This window comes from Hyperolius riggenbachi, chromosome 9 (genome assembly GCF_040937935.1).
Source record: "Hyperolius riggenbachi isolate aHypRig1 chromosome 9, aHypRig1.pri, whole genome shotgun sequence".
NCBI classification, from domain to species: Eukaryota; Metazoa; Chordata; class Amphibia; order Anura; family Hyperoliidae; genus Hyperolius; species Hyperolius riggenbachi.
Window position 1 is genome coordinate 20761119 of NC_090654.1, and position 19046 is coordinate 20780164.

General features: G+C 45.9%; 1 protein-coding gene across 2 annotated transcripts in view; it reads left to right on the forward strand.

The window, feature by feature from the left end:
• Nucleotides 1–19046, forward strand: part of LOC137532012 (NACHT, LRR and PYD domains-containing protein 12-like) — a 100848-nt gene that overhangs the window by 37981 nt on the left and 43821 nt on the right. Inside the window, exons 4-5 of one of the 2 annotated variants that reach the window (XM_068252099.1) lie at nt 674–834; nt 16316–16490. In XM_068252099.1, the coding sequence (XP_068108200.1) occupies nt 674–834; nt 16316–16490 (336 nt within the window). The remainder of the gene's footprint in view (nt 1–673; nt 835–16315; nt 16491–19046) is intronic. The other variant, XM_068252100.1, reaches the window with a different exon arrangement.

Genomic DNA, 19046 nt, shown 5'->3' on the forward strand with positions numbered 1-19046 from the left:
TCTTTAAGATGCCTGTGGAAAAGGGCGCTAAAAGCCTATAGATTATATTGATTTATCAGGAGGCAGACTGAAGACCTGCAGCAAGCAGTAAGCTGTAAATTCTGGTTATGGTGAAATGATTCAACCAAATACTGATACTTTTGTTTAAACAATTTCATTTGAAATTATAAATTTGGTCAGGGGCGTAACAATAGACCCTGCAAGGAATGCAGGGGGGGCCAAGAAACCACAGGCCGCCCTGTCCTGAGATACTGAAAACTAAAGCAAAGGTTAGAAAAAATGTTCTGCTCTCTGCACAATTGTTTTAATGACTGCATCTGCTCAGCCACTGATAATGAATCATTTAAAGTTTTGTAGACAAAGATTTGTAGACAGTCCATATTCAGGGGGAGGGGGCCCCATCCAAAGTTTTGCAGGGGGGGCTCAGTGATTTCTAGTTACACCCCTGCAGTTGGGCAAATAAAATGCCTTTCCTGTTTATTTTGATTGGCCCAATTTCAGGTTGCATAAAATTTGCATACAATCCAGAGTTATTAGCATCTCATTGGCCGTCTGTATACCGCAATGTTTTGCCGACAGTAGTAAAAGGAAATACATCATAACATACAGAAGAATAGATATTAAAACAAGACTAAAACTATTTTTTATGATTAGTATGCGTTTCCTCCCTCAGAGGACATCCAACGATTTCGCCAGCGGCTGTGGGAGTATGATGATCCGGAACTGCGGGAAATATTTGAGTATTTCAAGGATGATCTTATCTACCTTATGGAGACTGTAGATACTGAAAAATTACTTTTGCATCTAAAGGGATGGATATCTGTAACTGTAGAGGTAACCTTACAGAATGTTAAGTGATTCTTATGTTTCAGATTTGTTCTTTACATTCTTCAATTTATACCCCTGTGACATTGCCTTTCAATTCCTGTTTCATTTGAAACATGTAACGATTGTGGAATTCTCTCCGTGATCAGCGCACAGGACGCGCGCTGACACTGCGGAAATCCTCCACAAGCGTATAATTTGAGAGAACACAGCAAAAGGTGCAATGCACCTGTAGAGGGAAATTCCTGTCGGCAGATGGAGCTGTGGAGTGCAGAGGAACAGATCCTCTGCCCTGCCACAGACGCCAGATAGGAATTGTACGAAGGGAAGAAACGCAGGGCAAGATAGCCCTTAAAGAGAGAGAGTAAAGCAACAGAGTGTATGTGAGTCCACCAATCTAGTCGCCACCCTGCGATGATGAACACACAACCATGAAGACCAGGTGAGAAGGCAATCGCAAGAGATGGCGATTGCTAACAGCGACACAAGACAGAATAAGCACAGAGGAGGAATGTATGTATGTCCACCAATCTAGTCGCCAACCTGCGACTGTGGACACACAACAGTGGAAACCAAGTGAGAACGCAATCGCAAGAGAGGCGATTGCCAATGAGAATGAGCACAGGGACAGAATGTATATGTGTGCACCAATCTAGTCGCCAACCCGCGACGGTGCACACACAACAGCAGAAACAAAGTAGGAACGCAATCGCGAGAGAGGCGATTGCCAGAGGTGACACAAGACTTAAGCAAGACAGGGCACGAGAGTAGCAAAGGCACAGCAAATCATACAATGAGAAGAAAAGGAAAATAACCAACGCTAACTAAACGCGAACACCGCACTCATTCGCAACAGCGAACGCGTTCACAGCGCGATCTCCGCAGTCCGCACATTAAGCGCAACAGAGACAAGCACGCCTAACTAACCACCGACACACAAACACGAACCAGAGAACGCAAGCGCTTGCTTAACGGTTACCTCACCGAGCCTACAGCAAGCGTTCGTATCAGACAAGACAGACAGACGGACGGGAAACAGGATAGGAAAGATCCACTGCTCTTTCCACCAGAGCGAGTGTGAACCAAGTATAGAAACAGAGTTAGCAGGATCCACTGCTCTTTCCGCCATAGCGAGTGCGATCCGGGTACAGGGACAGGATCACAGATCATAGAGGCTAGTGTGATCCAAGTAAGACAGATGAAACAGAAGGGGCTACCGGTAGCAACCGCTGCTCTGGTTAGCACCCACAGACAGACAGGACGATTTCCTATCAACCACCGTCGGTGACAGCACAATCACAGCAGAGAGGCAACATAGACAAAACAGATAAGCAAGCTAACTGCACTAGAGGAGCTGCCTAGTGCAGTCCCCAGAATTACTCTAAGATACCTATAACAATCCAACAGGGAAGGCTGACACTCCAGGAGTGTATTTAACAAACCGTTATGACCAGCGAAGCATTCTGGGAGCAAAAGGCTTTTATACCGCCAGCCCTCAAAGGAGACAGCTGGGCAATTTGCATGTATGCAAATCCCTCAGCAAAGCAACTCTGAAAGTTGCAAGATGAAGCCAGGTCTCTTTTCCAGAGACCTGCATCTCTCAGACATAAGAAATGGTCAAACAGCTGTCTGCCTGTGCAGCCAGCTGAGCGGATCATTACAAAACAGTTTTCCATTCAACCCTCAGTCACTGGAGGTCTTCTGAAGGTTTTCAGAACTGTAGACAAAGTAACATTTTGAACTAGTTGATGAGCCCAAATAATACAATTTTGATTGTATGTACAATTCCAATCGGAAGAAATCGGATAACAGAAAACAGAAACAAGAATTCCACGGGAATCTGATTTACCGCAAATCTGTAATTTTAGCCCAACCACTGAACTCAGAAACATTGGACCAATCACAGAATGCAGATTTTAATTTTAGACAAATCACAAGACTAATTTCTCTTTTTCCCGATTTCTGTTTTTCCAATTTTTTTTTCATTCTTTCTATTCTCTGATGCAAAAAAATGACTAATAAAACACTTGTCAAAAATCAGACATCGTAAAAACAGAAAATTGGAATTCAAAAAAATCGGAAATCAGAATTTCTGCGGGAATCAGACATCAGCGTTTTTTGACCATCCCTACAATTGATACAATCTACAATCTCATTCAGAAATCAAGTATGCTGCCACCTCTCATTAGAACGTGAGAAGATGCAATTCAACTTCAACTAGTCCTGTACGAAAAAGGAATATTACTGTTAATTTTGCAAATAATGGATTTTAATTAGATATATAAAATTAAAAATCACTAAACTGAAAAAATGCACCTTTATTTCCAGATAAAATATTAGTGCCATACATTGTACTAGGGAAATATTTTAAATGTTGCATTGTAAAGGATAGCGGAGATATGGCCGCATGGCCAAGCGACATAGTGGCTATCTCCGCGTATCAGCCGGCGGCCTCTGCCGCGCAGCTACATGCTGCTGCTTTGCCTGGCCCTTCTAGTGCACATAGATTGAGAGCTAAGCGCACGCGCGCCAGGCGACAGGACCTTTATGCAAGTAAAAGAGGAGTCAGCTGATCAGCCGGTCAGCTGACTCCAGTTGTGCTCCGGATTGGCTGAGTGACTGGGGCGGCGCTGTGGAGCGCTCTGAGTATATATAGGACCTGCCTGTCAGTTGCTGGTTGTCTGCTGTTGCAAACGCTAACGTGCTAGCGCTCAGACCTTAGTCAGATCTTACAGTGTGTTAGAACCAGCTGGAGCTGGGAATTCACACTTAGCCAGTTTCCGTTGATAGCTTAACCACTTGCCGACCGCCTTAAGCCGATGGGCGGCGGCAAGGGCTGGGCCCAAACGACCGCAATACGCCCATCGGTGGTGGCGGAGGCGGGCGTGGTTATGCGGCGATCGCGTCATTCGTGACGCGATCAGCCGGCGGCGACTGGCTCCGCCCCCCTCACGCTGTAACCCGCAGGCCGTTCGGAAGCGCCGGCGGGTTACTAGCACCCGCATCGCCGCACGCAATATGTATAATAGGCTTTGTATACAAAGCCTATTATACAGGCTGCCTCCTGCCCTGGTGGTCCCAGTGTCCGGGAGGACCACCAGGGCAGACTGCAGCCACCCTAGTCTGCACCCAAGCACACTGATTTCCCCCCCCTGCCCCCTGATCGCCCACAACACCCCTCAGACCCCCCCCCCCCTGCCCACCCCCCAGACCACGGTTTGCACCCAGTCACCCCCCTAATCACCCATCAATCACTCCCTGTCACTATCTGTCAACGCTATTTTTTTAAACCCTAAACTGCCCCCTGTTCCCTCCTGATCACCCCCCACCCCTCAGATTCTCCCCAGACCCCCCCCCCCTGTGTACTGTATTCCTCTATCTCCCCTGTAATAACCCACTGATCACCTGTCAATCACCTGTCAATCACCCCCTGTCACTGCCACCCATCAATCAGCCCCTAACCTGCCCCTTGCAGGCAATCTGATCACCTACCCACACCAATAGATCGCCCGCAGATCCGACATCAGATCACCTCCCAAGTGCAGTGTTTACATCTGTTCTCTCCTCTAAACACCCACTAATTACTCATCAATCACCCATCAATCACCCCCTATCACCACCTGTCACTGTTACCGATCAGATTAGACCCTAATCTGCCCCTTGCGGGCACCCAATCACCCACACACATGCTCAGATTGCCCTCAGACCCCCCCTTATCAATTCGCCAGTGCATTATTTACATCTGTTCTTCCCTGTAATAACCCACTGATCACCTGTCAATCACCTGTCAATCACCCATCAATCACCCCGTCACTGCCACCCATGAATCAGCCCCTAACCTGCCCCTTGCGGGCAATCTGATAAACCACCCACACCAATAGATTGCCCGCAGATCGACGTCAGATCACCTCCCAAGTGCAGTGTTTACATCTGTTCTCTACCCTAAACACCCACTAATTACCCATCAATTATCCATCAATCACCCCCTATCATCACCTGTCACTGTTACCCATCAGATTAGATCCTAATCTGCCCCTTGCGGGCGACCCAATCACCCGCCCACACACTCAGATTGCCCCCAGACCCCCCCTTACCAATTCGCCAGTGCATTATTTACATCTGTTCTTCCCTGTAATAACCCACTGATCACCTGTCAATTACCTATCAATCACCCCCTGTCACTGCCACCTATCAATCACCCCCTGTCACTGCCACCCATCAATCAGCCCCTAACCTGCCCCTTGCGATCAATCTGATCACCCACCCACACCATCAGATCGCCTGCAGACCCGCCGTCAGATCACCTCCCAAGTGCATTGTTTACATCTGTTCTCTCCTCTAAACACCCACTAATTACCCATCAATCACCCCCTGTCACCACCTGTCACTGCTACCCATCAGATTAGACCCCTATCTGCCCCTAGGGCACCCAATCACCCGCCCACACCCTCAGAACGACCTCAGACCCCCCCAGACCTCCCTCCCCCTGTGTACTGTATACATCTATTCTCCCCTGTAATCACCTGTCAATCACCTGTCATTCACCCGTCATTCAGCCGTCAATCACCACCTGTCACTGCCAGTTATCAGATCAGACCCTAACCTGCCTCTTACGGGCATCTGATCACCCTCCCACACCATCAGATTTCCCCAGACCTACCCTCAGATCACCTCCAAAGTGCATTGTTTACATCTGTTCTGCCATCTAATCACCCACTGATCACCCATCAATCACCCATCAATCAGCCCCTGTCACTGATACCCATCAGATTAGACCCCTATCTGCCCCTAGAGCACCCAATCACCCGCACACACCCTCAGAACGCCCTCAGACCCCAGCCCTGATCACCTCGCCAGTGCATTGCTTGCATCTATTTCCCCCCTCTAATCACACCTTGAGACACCCATCAATCACCTCCTGTCACCACCTGTCACCCCCTAGCACACCTACCCATCAGATCAGGCCCTAATTTGCCCCGTGTGGGCTCCTGATCACTCGGCCAAACCCTCGGATCCCCCTCAGACCTCCTTCCGATCACCTCCCCAGTGCATTGATTGCATCTATTTTCCCCTCTAACCACCCCCTGAGACACCCATCAATCACCTCCTGTCACCCCCCTAGCACTCCTACCCATCAGATCAGGCCCAATACAACCTGTCATCTAAGAGGCCACCCTGCTTATGACAAAATTTGCCCTCTCATAGACCACCTGTCATCAAAAGTTGCAGATGCTTATACCCCTGAACAGTCATTTTGAGAAATTTGGTTTCCAGACTACTCACGGTTTTGGGCCCGTAAAATGCCAGGGCAGTATAGGAACCCCACAAGTGACCCCATTTTAGAAAAAAGACACCCAAAGGTATTCTATTAGGTGTATGACGAGTTCATAGAAGATTTTATTTTTGTCAAAAGTTAGCGGAAATTGATTTTTATTGTTTTTTTCACAAAGTGTCATTTTTCACTAACTTGTGACAAAAAATAAAATCTTCTATGAACTCACCATACACCTAACGGAATACCTCGGGGTGTCTTCTTTCTAAAATGGGGTCTTTGAGACATTTGGTTTCAAGACTACTCCTAAGATATAAAATGCCAGGGCAGTATAGGAACCCCACAAATGACCCCATTTTAGAAAGAAGACACCCAAAGGTATTCCGTTAGGAGTATGGTGAGTTCATAGAAGATTTTATTTTTTGTCACAAGTTAGCGGAAAATGACACTTTGTGAAAAAAAAAACAATTAAAATCAATTTCTGCTAACTTGTGACAAAAAAAAAAAATCTTCTATGAACTCACCATACTCCTAACGGAATACCTTGGGGTGTCTTCTTTCTAAAATGGGGTCATTTGTGGGGTTCCTATACTGCCCTGGCATTTTAGGGGCCCTAAACCGTGAGGAGTAGTCTTGAAACCAAATGTCGCAAAATGATATGTGAAATCCTAAAGGTACTCATTGGACTTTGGGCCCCTTAGCGCAGTTAGGGTGCAAAAAAGTGCCACACATGTGGTATCGCCGTACTCAGGAGAAGTAGTATACTGTGTCTTGCGGTGTATTTTTACACATACCCATGCTGAGTGGGAGAAATATCTCTATAAATAGACAATTGTGTGTAAAAAAATATCAAAAAATTGTCATTTATGGAGATATTTCTCCCACCCAGCATGGGTATGTGTAAAAATACACCCCAAAACACATTATACTACTCCTGACTATGGCAATACCACATGTGTGGCACTTTTTTGCAGCCTAACTGCGCTAAGGGGCCCAAAGTCCAATGAGCATCTTTAGGCTTTACAGGGGTGCTTACAATTAGGCACCCCCCAAAATGCCAGTACAGTGAACACTCCCCACAAAAGACCCCATTTTGGAAAGTAGACACTTCAAGGTATTCAGAGAGGAGCATAGTGAGTCCGTGGCAGATTTCATTTTTTTTTTGTCGCAAGTTAGATGAAATGGAAACTTTTTTTTTTTTGTCACAAAGTGTCATTTTCCGCTAACTTGTGACAAAAAAATAAAATCTTCTATGAACTCACCATGCCTCTCACTGAATACTTTGGGATGTCTTCTTTCCAAAATGGGGTCATTTGGGGGGTATTTATACTATCCTGGAATTTTAGCACCTCATGAAACATGACAGGTGGTCAGAAAAGTCAGAGATGCTTAAAAATGGGAAAATTCACTTTTGGCACCATAGTTTGTAAACGCTATAACTTTTACCCAATACAATAAATACACACTGAATGTTTTTTTGTTTTTTTATCAAAGACATGTAGCAGAATAACTTTTGTGCTCAAATGTATAGGAAATTTTACTTTATTTGAAAAATGTCAGCCCAGAAAGTTAAAAAGTAATTTTTTTGACAAAATTCATGTCTTTTTTGATGAATATAATAAAAACTAAAACTCGCAGCAGCAATCAAATAGCACCAAAAGTAAGCTGTATTAGTGACAAGAAAAGGAGGTAAAATTCATTTAGGTGGTAGCTTGTATGACCGAGCAATAAACCGTGAAAGCTGCAGTGGTCTGAATGGAAAAAAAGGCTCTGGTCTTTAACCACCCTAGCGTTCTGGACGAGCTGAGCTCGTCCAAGAAAAAGTTGCTGTTAGTGTTTAGGACGAGCTCAGCTCGTCCAGCGCTGTCCCCACTCACCAGCGTGCACAGCGTGATCTCCGCCGCCTCCTCTGTGCTGCTGCGGCTGCTGCGGGGCTCCCTCTCCCTCCTGCTGGCTCTGATCGCCGGCGCCAGGCTCCCCAGGCTCCTCCGATCCTCCGGTCCCCGCTCCCCAGGCTCCCCCGATCCTCCGGTCCCTGCTCCCCTCCTCTCCGCAAGCCTACGGAGATCCGGCAGTCAGGGAAGATGGCGTAGCCCAGCCACTTCCTCTGACGCCGGCTCCTGCGCCCCCTAGTGTCCGTCGCGGCGACAGCATCATTGGATTACATAGGTAAACAAACTCTATGTAATCCAATCATGCTACTGTATTTCAAAAAGTTGTTTGCACAAACACAAACACCTGTCAGCTCTCAATAAATGCCCTGAACAGTTACTGGCTCTCCCTCTTTCAGAGTCCTCAGCGTCCAGTGTTAGTCTGTTTACAGCTATCATCTGTGATTTCTGTGCGATTTCTGTGCGATTACTGCTTTTTTCCAGCCTTAGCTTCGTTCATATTACTGTCAGATTGCGTATTGCTTTCCGTCTTTTTCAAGACGCTGTGATCCCTGTGCGTTTGCTTTTGCTGGTTTTTTTTGTTTTGTTTTTTTGTCGCTGCTCGTGACCCCGTACCCTGCTTGGGGTCATGGCCTCGTCCTCCCGGAGGCGTGTGCGTGACGAGGAGTTGTTGGATGTCCTCGAGGCAAGCGACAGCGAAGACGAGCTCCTAGAGGAATCGACAGACAGCGATGTTCCCGGTAACCTGTCTTCGGAGACGGAGACCAGTGATGAGGAAGCCGAGGAGCCAGTGACGGTCGCACGCACCTGGTGTGAGCTGGGGAGCCCCACTCAAGCTCCGCCACCCAGGTTCCCCTTCACAGGGGCACCCGGGCAGAAGATCGCGTGCGACGAGAGTCCGCTGTCCTTTCTGGAGCTCTTCCTGACTGATGACGTCATCCGCAAGATTGTTGAGGAGACTGATGAGAGGTGAGATCACCGTAGAGTACCCCTTTATGAACCTCCTATAGTAGTTGGCGAACCCCAGGAACCTCTGGAGAGCCTTCAGTCCCACAGGTTGTGGCCACTCTAAAACAGAGGAACGGAGGTTGAAATTACGTACCCCAGAAAGGCAACAGAGGTCACTTCGAAAATGCATTTCTCCAGCTTAGCATACAGCATGTTTTGTCTCAACTTCCGTAACACAAACTTAACGAGCTTTCTGTCCTCCGAGAGGTTGGACGAGAAGATTAGTATGTCGTCTAAATATACTAAGACGAATCTGCCCAATACTTCTCTAAAGACACAACCCGAAGGGCATCACCAGGTACTCGTAGTGCCCGTCGGGCGTGTTAAAGGCCGTCTTCCATTCATCACCGTCCCTGATCCGCACACGGTTGTAAGCACCCCTTATATCCAGTTTCGAGAAAATCTTAGCATTGGTGACTTGAGTAAATAAATCGTCTATTAAAGGCAAAGGATAGCAATTTTTTTACTGTAATTTTATTTAAGCCCCGATAATCAATGCATGGACGGAGGCCTCCATCCTTCTTTTTCACAAAAAAGAACCCTGCCCCTGCCGGGGACCGAGAAGGGCGGATAAAACCTTTAGCTAAATTCTCTCGGATGTATTCCTGCATGGCCAATTTCTCTGGCCCTGATAAATTATAGAGATGACCTCTAGGGGGCATACAACCAGACCTGAGATCAATGGGCAATCAAAAGGACGGTGTGGAGGAAGTTTATCTGCTGACTTGGGACAAAACACGTCCGCAAATTCTGAATACAGATCTGGCAATCCTTCCATGTGAATCTTGGTTTTACCAAAGGTTACTTTCGCTAGACAATGATGATAGCAATGGGCAGACCAGCTTGTTAGCTGACCCGTAGCCCAATTGATCTGAGGCGAGTGAATTTGTAACCATGGCATGCCATTCGTAACACAAAAAATAGTAAACTTTCTTTATGCAACACCCCTATTGTGACCCCCAAGTCTGGAGTCTGGGAAAGAGGGTGATTACTCTGCAGAGGGGAATCATCCACTGCAGTGACCCGAATCTGTTGTTTTAGTGGGAAGATCAGAATCCCCAATTTCTTAGCAAATTCATAATCCATAAAATTAGCTGCTGAGCCAGAATCTATGAAGGCCTCAGTAGTCTCTGTCTTATCCTGCCAGGATATAGTACAAGGGAGAAGAAAACATTTATCATCTAGAGGTAATGACTGCGCGCCTAGGGTATTACCTCCGACTACACCTAGGCAGCAGCGTTTCCTGACTTCTTGGGACAATTCTGCACTTTATGACCCCCCTCTGCACAGTATAGACAGAGCTGCTCTGTTTCTCTGCGTCTCCGTTCCACCCGAGACAATCTTGACCGACCAATCTGCATTGGTTCCGGTGGAGGTGAAGCAGGTGGAGATGGAATAGAAGGAGACGCTGCGTAGGACAAGTATCTCACATTGTTCCTACCCCGGGTCTGTCTTTGGTATCGTAAACGACGATCAATTCTGATGGCCAATGAAATAGCCTCATCGATGGATTTGGGCTCAGGATGACCCAACATTAACTCTGAGACCGCGTCTGACAGCCCTGACAAAAAACAGTCTAATAATGCAAATGAGCCCCATCTGGCTGACACTGCCCATTTTATGAATTCAGCTGCGTAATTTTCAACCGGATCTCTGCCCTGCCGCAATGTCTTGAGCTTCCGCTCTGCGGTAGAGGCAATGTCCGGGTCATCATAAATTATAGTTATAGCTTCAAAAAATGCCTCAACCGAGGCCAACGTGCCTCACCTGGCTGGAGACTATATGCCCAAGTCTGGGAATCTCCTGACAATAGTGTCTTGATAAATGTAATTCTCTGTGCTATAGTTCCTGAAGAACTAGGTCTCAACTCAAAGTATGACAACACTCGGTTTTTAAAGTTCCGAAAGTCAGATCTGTGGCCAGAAAACCTTTCAGGAACAGACATGCGTATGTCTGTGCTAGGAGGAGATTGCACTGTATCCACAGCCATCAGTAGGGCTTGCGCAGACCCAGACAAGGCATTGAGCTGGGTCTGATGATCGTCCAGCACTGAGATGAAATTTTCCACCGAGGTGGTGAGTGCATCGAGACGGCTGCGGAGTGCGTCCATTTGGGTTTGGTCTGCCATTCTGTAACGATTGGTGTCAGCACGCAGAGAGAATCTGATTATTGGTGACCTGCAGTATCACCAAGAATGCAGATATATACCTGATTATTGATGATCTGCAGAATCACCGATAATACAGATATATTGCTAACCTCTGGACACCTATAGGTATGTGAGCGTTTGGTGTAACAGTAGTACTTTGAGTAATGCACCTGCTGAGCAGGTGATCATAGGCAGTAAAGGAATACTGCTCTTGAGGACACAGGAACCTTCCAGCAGCCTGAGACTCTCCAAGGGGTGGAGTCAGGCTGGAGATAAGAAGGACCAGAGAGTGAGTGACACCTGAAGGTGGATGTCACTATCTGATCTGGAGACTATCTCTTAAAAGGAAAGATAGCTCTCGAGGTCGGGCACGCCTGGTCGGTAACACACGGACAGATAAAGTACAAAGACAGAAGACTGATTCGGTATCCAGGGCAAGCAGGGTTTGGCAACGGAGTATCAGATATGCGAGGTACCGAATCAGAGGACAGAGGAGTAGTCAGGAAAGTTGGCGAACCCCAGGAACCTCTGGAGAGCCTTCAGTCCCACAGGTTGTGGCCACTCTAAAACAGAGGAACGGAGGTTGAAATTACGTACCCCAGAAAGGCAACAGAGGTCACTTCGAAAATGCATTTCTCCAGCTTAGCATACAGCATGTTTTGTCTCAACTTCCGTAACACAAACTTAACGAGCTTTCTGTCCTCCGAGAGGTTGGACGAGAAGATTAGTATGTCGTCTAAATATACTAAGACGAATCTGCCCAATACTTCTCTAAAGACACAACCCGAAGGGCATCACCAGGTACTCGTAGTGCCCGTCGGGCGTGTTAAAGGCCGTCTTCCATTCATCACCGTCCCTGATCCGCACACGGTTGTAAGCACCCCTTATATCCAGTTTCGAGAAAATCTTAGCATTGGTGACTTGAGTAAATAAATCGTCTATTAAAGGCAAAGGATAGCAATTTTTTTACTGTAATTTTATTTAAGCCCCGATAATCAATGCATGGACGGAGGCCTCCATCCTTCTTTTTCACAAAAAAGAACCCTGCCCCTGCCGGGGACCGAGAAGGGCGGATAAAACCTTTAGCTAAATTCTCTCGGATGTATTCCTGCATGGCCAATTTCTCTGGCCCTGATAAATTATAGAGATGACCTCTAGGGGGCATACAACCAGACCTGAGATCAATGGGCAATCAAAAGGACGGTGTGGAGGAAGTTTATCTGCTGACTTGGGACAAAACACGTCCGCAAATTCTGAATACAGATCTGGCAATCCTTCCATGTGAATCTTGGTTTTACCAAAGGTTACTTTCGCTAGACAATGATGATAGCAATGGGCAGACCAGCTTGTTAGCTGACCCGTAGCCCAATTGATCTGAGGCGAGTGAATTTGTAACCATGGCATGCCATTCGTAACACAAAAAATAGTAAACTTTCTTTATGCAACACCCCTATTGTGACCCCCAAGTCTGGAGTCTGGGAAAGAGGGTGATTACTCTGCAGAGGGGAATCATCCACTGCAGTGACCCGAATCTGTTGTTTTAGTGGGAAGATCAGAATCCCCAATTTCTTAGCAAATTCATAATCCATAAAATTAGCTGCTGAGCCAGAATCTATGAAGGCCTCAGTAGTCTCTGTCTTATCCTGCCAGGATATAGTACAAGGGAGAAGAAAACATTTATCATCTAGAGGTAATGACTGTGCGCCTAGGGTATTACCTCCGACTACACCTAGGCAGCAGCGTTTCCTGACTTCTTGGGACAATTCTGCACTTTATGACCCCCCTCTGCACAGTATAGACAGAGCTGCTCTGTTTCTCTGCGTCTCCGTTCCACCCGAGACAATCTTGACCGACCAATCTGCATTGGTTCCGGTGGAGGTGAAGCAGGTGGAGATGGAATAGAAGGAGACGCTGCGTAGGACAAGTATCTCACATTGTTCCTACCCCGGGTCTGTCTTTGGTATCGTAAACGACGATCAATTCTGATGGCCAATGAAATAGCCTCATCGATGGATTTGGGCTCAGGATGACCCAACATTAACTCTGAGACCGCGTCTGACAGCCCTGACAAAAAACAGTCTAATAATGCAAATGAGCCCCATCTGGCTGACACTGCCCATTTTATGAATTCAGCTGCGTAATTTTCAACCGGATCTCTGCCCTGCCGCAATGTCTTGAGCTTCCGCTCTGCGGTAGAGGCAATGTCCGGGTCATCATAAATTATAGTTATAGCTTCAAAAAATGCCTCAACCGAGGCCAACGTGCCTCACCTGGCTGGAGACTATATGCCCAAGTCTGGGAATCTCCTGACAATAGTGTCTTGATAAATGTAATTCTCTGTGCTATAGTTCCTGAAGAACTAGGTCTCAACTCAAAGTATGACAACACTCGGTTTTTAAAGTTCCGAAAGTCAGATCTGTGGCCAGAAAACCTTTCAGGAACAGACATGCGTATGTCTGTGCTAGGAGGAGATTGCACTGTATCCACAGCCATCAGTAGGGCTTGCGCAGACCCAGACAAGGCATTGAGCTGGGTCTGATGATCGTCCAGCACTGAGATGAAATTTTCCACCGAGGTGGTGAGTGCATCGAGACGGCTGCGGAGTGCGTCCATTTGGGTTTGGTCTGCCATTCTGTAACGATTGGTGTCAGCACGCAGAGAGAATCTGATTATTGGTGACCTGCAGTATCACCAAGAATGCAGATATATACCTGATTATTGATGATCTGCAGAATCACCGATAATACAGATATATTGCTAACCTCTGGACACCTATAGGTATGTGAGCGTTTGGTGTAACAGTAGTACTTTGAGTAATGCACCTGCTGAGCAGGTGATCATAGGCAGTAAAGGAATACTGCTCTTGAGGACACAGGAACCTTCCAGCAGCCTGAGACTCTCCAAGGGGTGGAGTCAGGCTGGAGATAAGAAGGACCAGAGAGTGAGTGACACCTGAAGGTGGATGTCACTATCTGATCTGGAGACTATCTCTTAAAAGGAAAGATAGCTCTCGAGGTCGGGCACGCCTGGTCGGTAACACACGGACAGATAAAGTACAAAGACAGAAGACTGATTCGGTATCCAGGGCAAGCAGGGTTTGGCAACGGAGTATCAGATATGCGAGGTACCGAATCAGAGGACAGAGGAGTAGTCAGGAAAGCAATAAGTCATAACAGATATCCAAAAATGCCTAGTCTGGGTGTGAGGTCCGTGGTCTCTACACCCTGGAACTAGTCTGATGTATAACAGAATGATCGCACAAGTTCCCTAGTCTTGGGTGCGAGGTCCGTGGTCTCAGCACCCTGGAACTAGTCTGGAGTATAACACAAATGATAATACGGCGCCAGGCTATGTACCGGACCGCATTGGTGATATGCTCCTATTTATTGCCTGAGGAAGTGGGATATACCCGCGAAACGCGTTGCACCTTGTTCGGAGTATGTAAATAAACTGAATTTTGCTTAAAACAGCAATTTTTGTGTCTGTTTTGGAGGGGTAAGTCCACCGCTACCTACTTCATTTTATCCATTTTAAAGAAATATTGTTTTTACCCTGTTGGCGCCTCTGTACTACTTTTTACAAATGATAATACAGTTCCCTAGTCTTGGGTGCGAGGTCCGTGGTCTCAGCACCCTGGAACTAGTCTGGAGTATAACACAAATGATAATACAGTTCCCTAGTCTTGGGTGCGAGGTCCGTGGTCTCAGCACCCTGGAACTAGTCTGGAGTATAACACAAATGATAATACATCTCCCTAGTCTGGGTGTGAGGTCCGTGGTCTCTACACCCTGGAACTAGCCTAAGCATAAACAGAATAACAGTACAAGTAATCTGGCTCAGTGTGAATTCCCAGGTCCACCTGGTTCAAACACACTGTTGGATCTGACTAAGGTCTGAGTGCTTCCACGTAGTGTTCGCAACGGCAGACAACTTGCAACTGGCCAGCAGTAACTATATATGGAGTAGTGCTCTCCAGCACCACCCCTAATTGATCAACCAATAGTATCCTGCTCTGGAGTCAGCTGATCGGCGTGATCAGCTGATCTCTCCATGCCCAGTATAAGAGTTCTGCCTCTCAGCACGCGCGCGTGTATTCCTAAGCCTGTGTGCACTAACAGACTCAGCCACACCAGACACACACTGCCGCGTGCAAACCGCCGCGCTGGCCGCGGAACCAGCTGCCTTACTGTTACATGCGGCGGCTTTTCCGCGTTCTGCCCTGTTACCAGACGCACGCTTCCACGTGCACACCGCCGCATAGGACGCGGAATCAGCCGCCTCCTCAGCAGCACACGCGGCGGCTTTTCCGCGTTCTCTCACACATAGTCATAGTCTAATGTCCTACTACCATATTATTATTATGTATTTATATAGCACTGACATCTCCTGCAGCACATTACAGAGTACATAGTCATGTCACTGACTGTCCTCAGAGGAGCTCACAATCTAATCCTACTATAGTCATAGTCTAATGTCCTACTACCATATTATTATTATGTATTTATATAGCACCAACATGTTCACCCAGTATTAGGTAGTATTAGGTAGTCAGAGGTTTCCGCAATATTAGGTAGCCAGAGGTGCCCCTATACAGAGTTGAATGGAGAGGTAACTCACCTATCCACACTCTAGAGGCAAAATATTTACTCCTTTCTCCAGAGTCACCATCTCTATGGCTCTAGTGGCATCTCTCATAATGCAACTGAGGGAGGTCACAAGATGGAAGACACTGATGGAGTTATGGAGACCAGGATGCTGGAGGAGGATGAAGGAAGATTGCATTGCTGGAGTCCATAAAGATTAGTTACTCTATTCCGCTGGCCATTCTTGCGTTCAGGGGGCTTGACGCAGGTCTCTATGGGAATCGCAGTGGGCCCACTTATTGCTGGAAGGTCCACAAGACCCAAGGTAGGTGCCTCAATTGCTTTGTGGGTGATCCAGACCTGATGTGATTACAGTAAGGAGTGTTATGATTGCAGAAGGAAGATCACCCATGTCCCAAAATGTATTGTGATTTCAGGTGTTACATCAACAGCAGCAGTTTTTCATTTAGTGTGTGCACATTTTAGAACATCCACGACTTTCTCTCACTGATACACGTCAATCATTTTTATAGACATACTCTAAAAATATCCAAATTGACCATTCTTATTTGTTTTTGTAATCTAGTACTATATGAATATGAAAAAACAATGTGGTGGATTCGCTGAAATCCTCTTAGAAGATATAATGGAAGGAGGAAGAGATGATGTGATACACTTCTGGGAAAGTCTTTATGTTCTACAGAATGAGGATGAGGCCCACCCCAACCTACTCTCAGTACTGGGTGAACTCAGCCAAGGAGGTATAGATTAATACCCATGTATGCCTTAACATTGTATTAATTTAGCTATGATATGAACTTGTTGTAATGGCAAACTTATTATATTTTCAAAGAACAAGTTTTAATTTAAATTTACTCGGCAGAGGACAGAGCCTGGATACACTTTTATAAATCGCTGTATTAGATAAATTAAACAGACAATGAAGACTATCACATCTTTCAGCATTAACAAAAAAAAAATCTGAAACCTACGAACTCTATGCATGGCATGCACAAATGATGATGTGGTTGTGGTGGTATTTGGCTATGGCTTTTTTTCCCAGAGGACTGAAAGTGTTGTATGCAAATAGTTTTTCCTTGTCATATGTTGGAGAAAAAAATATATATATTTCAAGCTGTTTTTGAAGATGTCCACAGTGAGTGTTAGCATTGCAGAGTTTGGAGTTGCATGCCAGAAAGTCCATGCATCAAAAGATTTAAGCTAATCCAGGAAATCATCAAGTTACAGTTGTTTGTAGAGGGGGAGGGTGTGTGCAGAAGTATGCAGTTCGAGAACTTCCTGTCTGTATTTGGTATCCCTGTTTTGAAATCTGTCTAGTCTTATCTATTTTACGGGTCTCCAGTGAAGAGTTAAAAAAAAAAAATAGAAAGATATGTGGACAGCCATGGGGGTGCTGCACTGGGGGATGATGGGGCATTGCCCCTAGACATTATTGTGCTCCTCCGAGTATCCTTCATGCTCAGTGACATACAGTTAACTGTTCCAGGCTCCAGCAGCATACACTGAACAAGATAGGGTCTGTAAAAAACTCTCCATGTCAGCCTGGTTATATGAAGGCAATACGTAAACCAAGGATCTTATCTATTTGACATAAATACCTTATAATCCTTGCAAGATACCTTGCCATTATTAATGTACCTAGATGACACTTATATTTGCAAAAAAAATTCTCTCTTCTGCCTTGTTTGTATGTACTAACATTGTCAGTCAAAAGGCCTACAAGCTGAAAGCTTACCGGTTCTCTTTTAAATTACAAAAATGCTTAGCTACTAAAAAATGCTTAGCTACTAAAATAAGGAATTACACAAACAGGGTTTAAGCATACCAGCAAACTAGCTAATTACATCTGTAGGTTACTTTTCTTCATTAATTCTTCTTTCTTGCATTTCCGATCGGAATTCAGAAATTGAAAAATAGAAATTGGAATTCTGCTGAAATTTGAAATCGGCGCAAATCCAAATTACCACAGATCAGTAATTTTAGCCCAATCACAGGACTTGGAAGCATTGGACCAATCGGAGAATGCAGTTTTTTTCTACAAAATTTGAATCACAAGATTTTCTGTTTTTCCGATTTCCGTTTTTCTTATTTCCATTTTCTTTTTTTTTGCATTCTCTGATGTAAAGATGGCTAATTAAATACTTCTCAAAAATTGGAGATCGGAAAAATGGAAAATTGGCAAAAACAGAAAATCGGAAAGACAGAATATTGGTAATCAGAAAATCGGTAAAAAAAAAAAAAAAAAACAGAAAATCAGAAGTCAGAATTTCCATTGAATCAGAAATGGACATTTCTGACCATCCTTATGCTGCAGGAACATCTCAACAGCACAGTGAAGAATTTGAAGCTCAATGACAAATAAGGCTTCCAAAGAACTATGACCCAAAGCATGCCTCCAAAGTTATGGTAAAATAGCCTAATGACACCAAGCTCAAGGTATTGGAGTGGCTATTAGAGATGGCCCGAACCTCCGATTTTCGGTTCGCGCAAACTTTCGCAAACCGCAATAGATTTCAATGGGGAGGCGAACTTTGAAAACTAGAAACACTTATGCTGGCCAAAAAAGTAATAAAAAAAGATGTTTCAAGGGGTCTAACACCTGGAGGGGGGCATGGCGGAGTGGGATAGATGCCAAAAGTCCCGGGGAAAAATCTGGATTTGACGCAAAGCAGAGTTTTAATCTCATTGAATGCTAAATTGCCGGCCTAAAGTGCTTTAAAACATCTTGCATGTGTATACATCAATCAGGGAGTGTAATTAGAGTTCTGCTTCACACTGACACACCAAACTCACTGTGTAACATACCGCAAATAGCTGTTTGTGTAGTGACTGCTGGACTAGTGCGCACCATGGCGAGAGTGTAGGCCATGGCGGTTTTCAAGCCCAAATGGTCGCCGGACTGTGGTAGCTCAATGATAGAACAACAGGGGCTGTCCAGCTGATCAAATTTGGCTTGTCCACAATGAAGCAACGACCTTATTACCTTGGGTGTGCAGCCCCCTTCCCCGAGACACTCATATAGCCAGCTGTTATTGCTTCATTGTTGTGATACGCTAGCCCAGGGGTGCCCACACTTTTTTGGCTCGCGAGCTACTTTAAAATTTGCCAAGTCCAGGTGATCTACCAAAATTTAAAGTGTCACAGACCCCCCCCCCCCCCCCCGGTTGAACAGCCCCCAGGTACAAGTGCCTCCAGTATAGGTAGCAAAGTATAGGTCCCTTCAGCAAAGGTAGCTGGGTACAGGTCCCTTCACTGGGCACAGATGCCTCTAGCATAGGTAGGTAGGGATAGGTGCC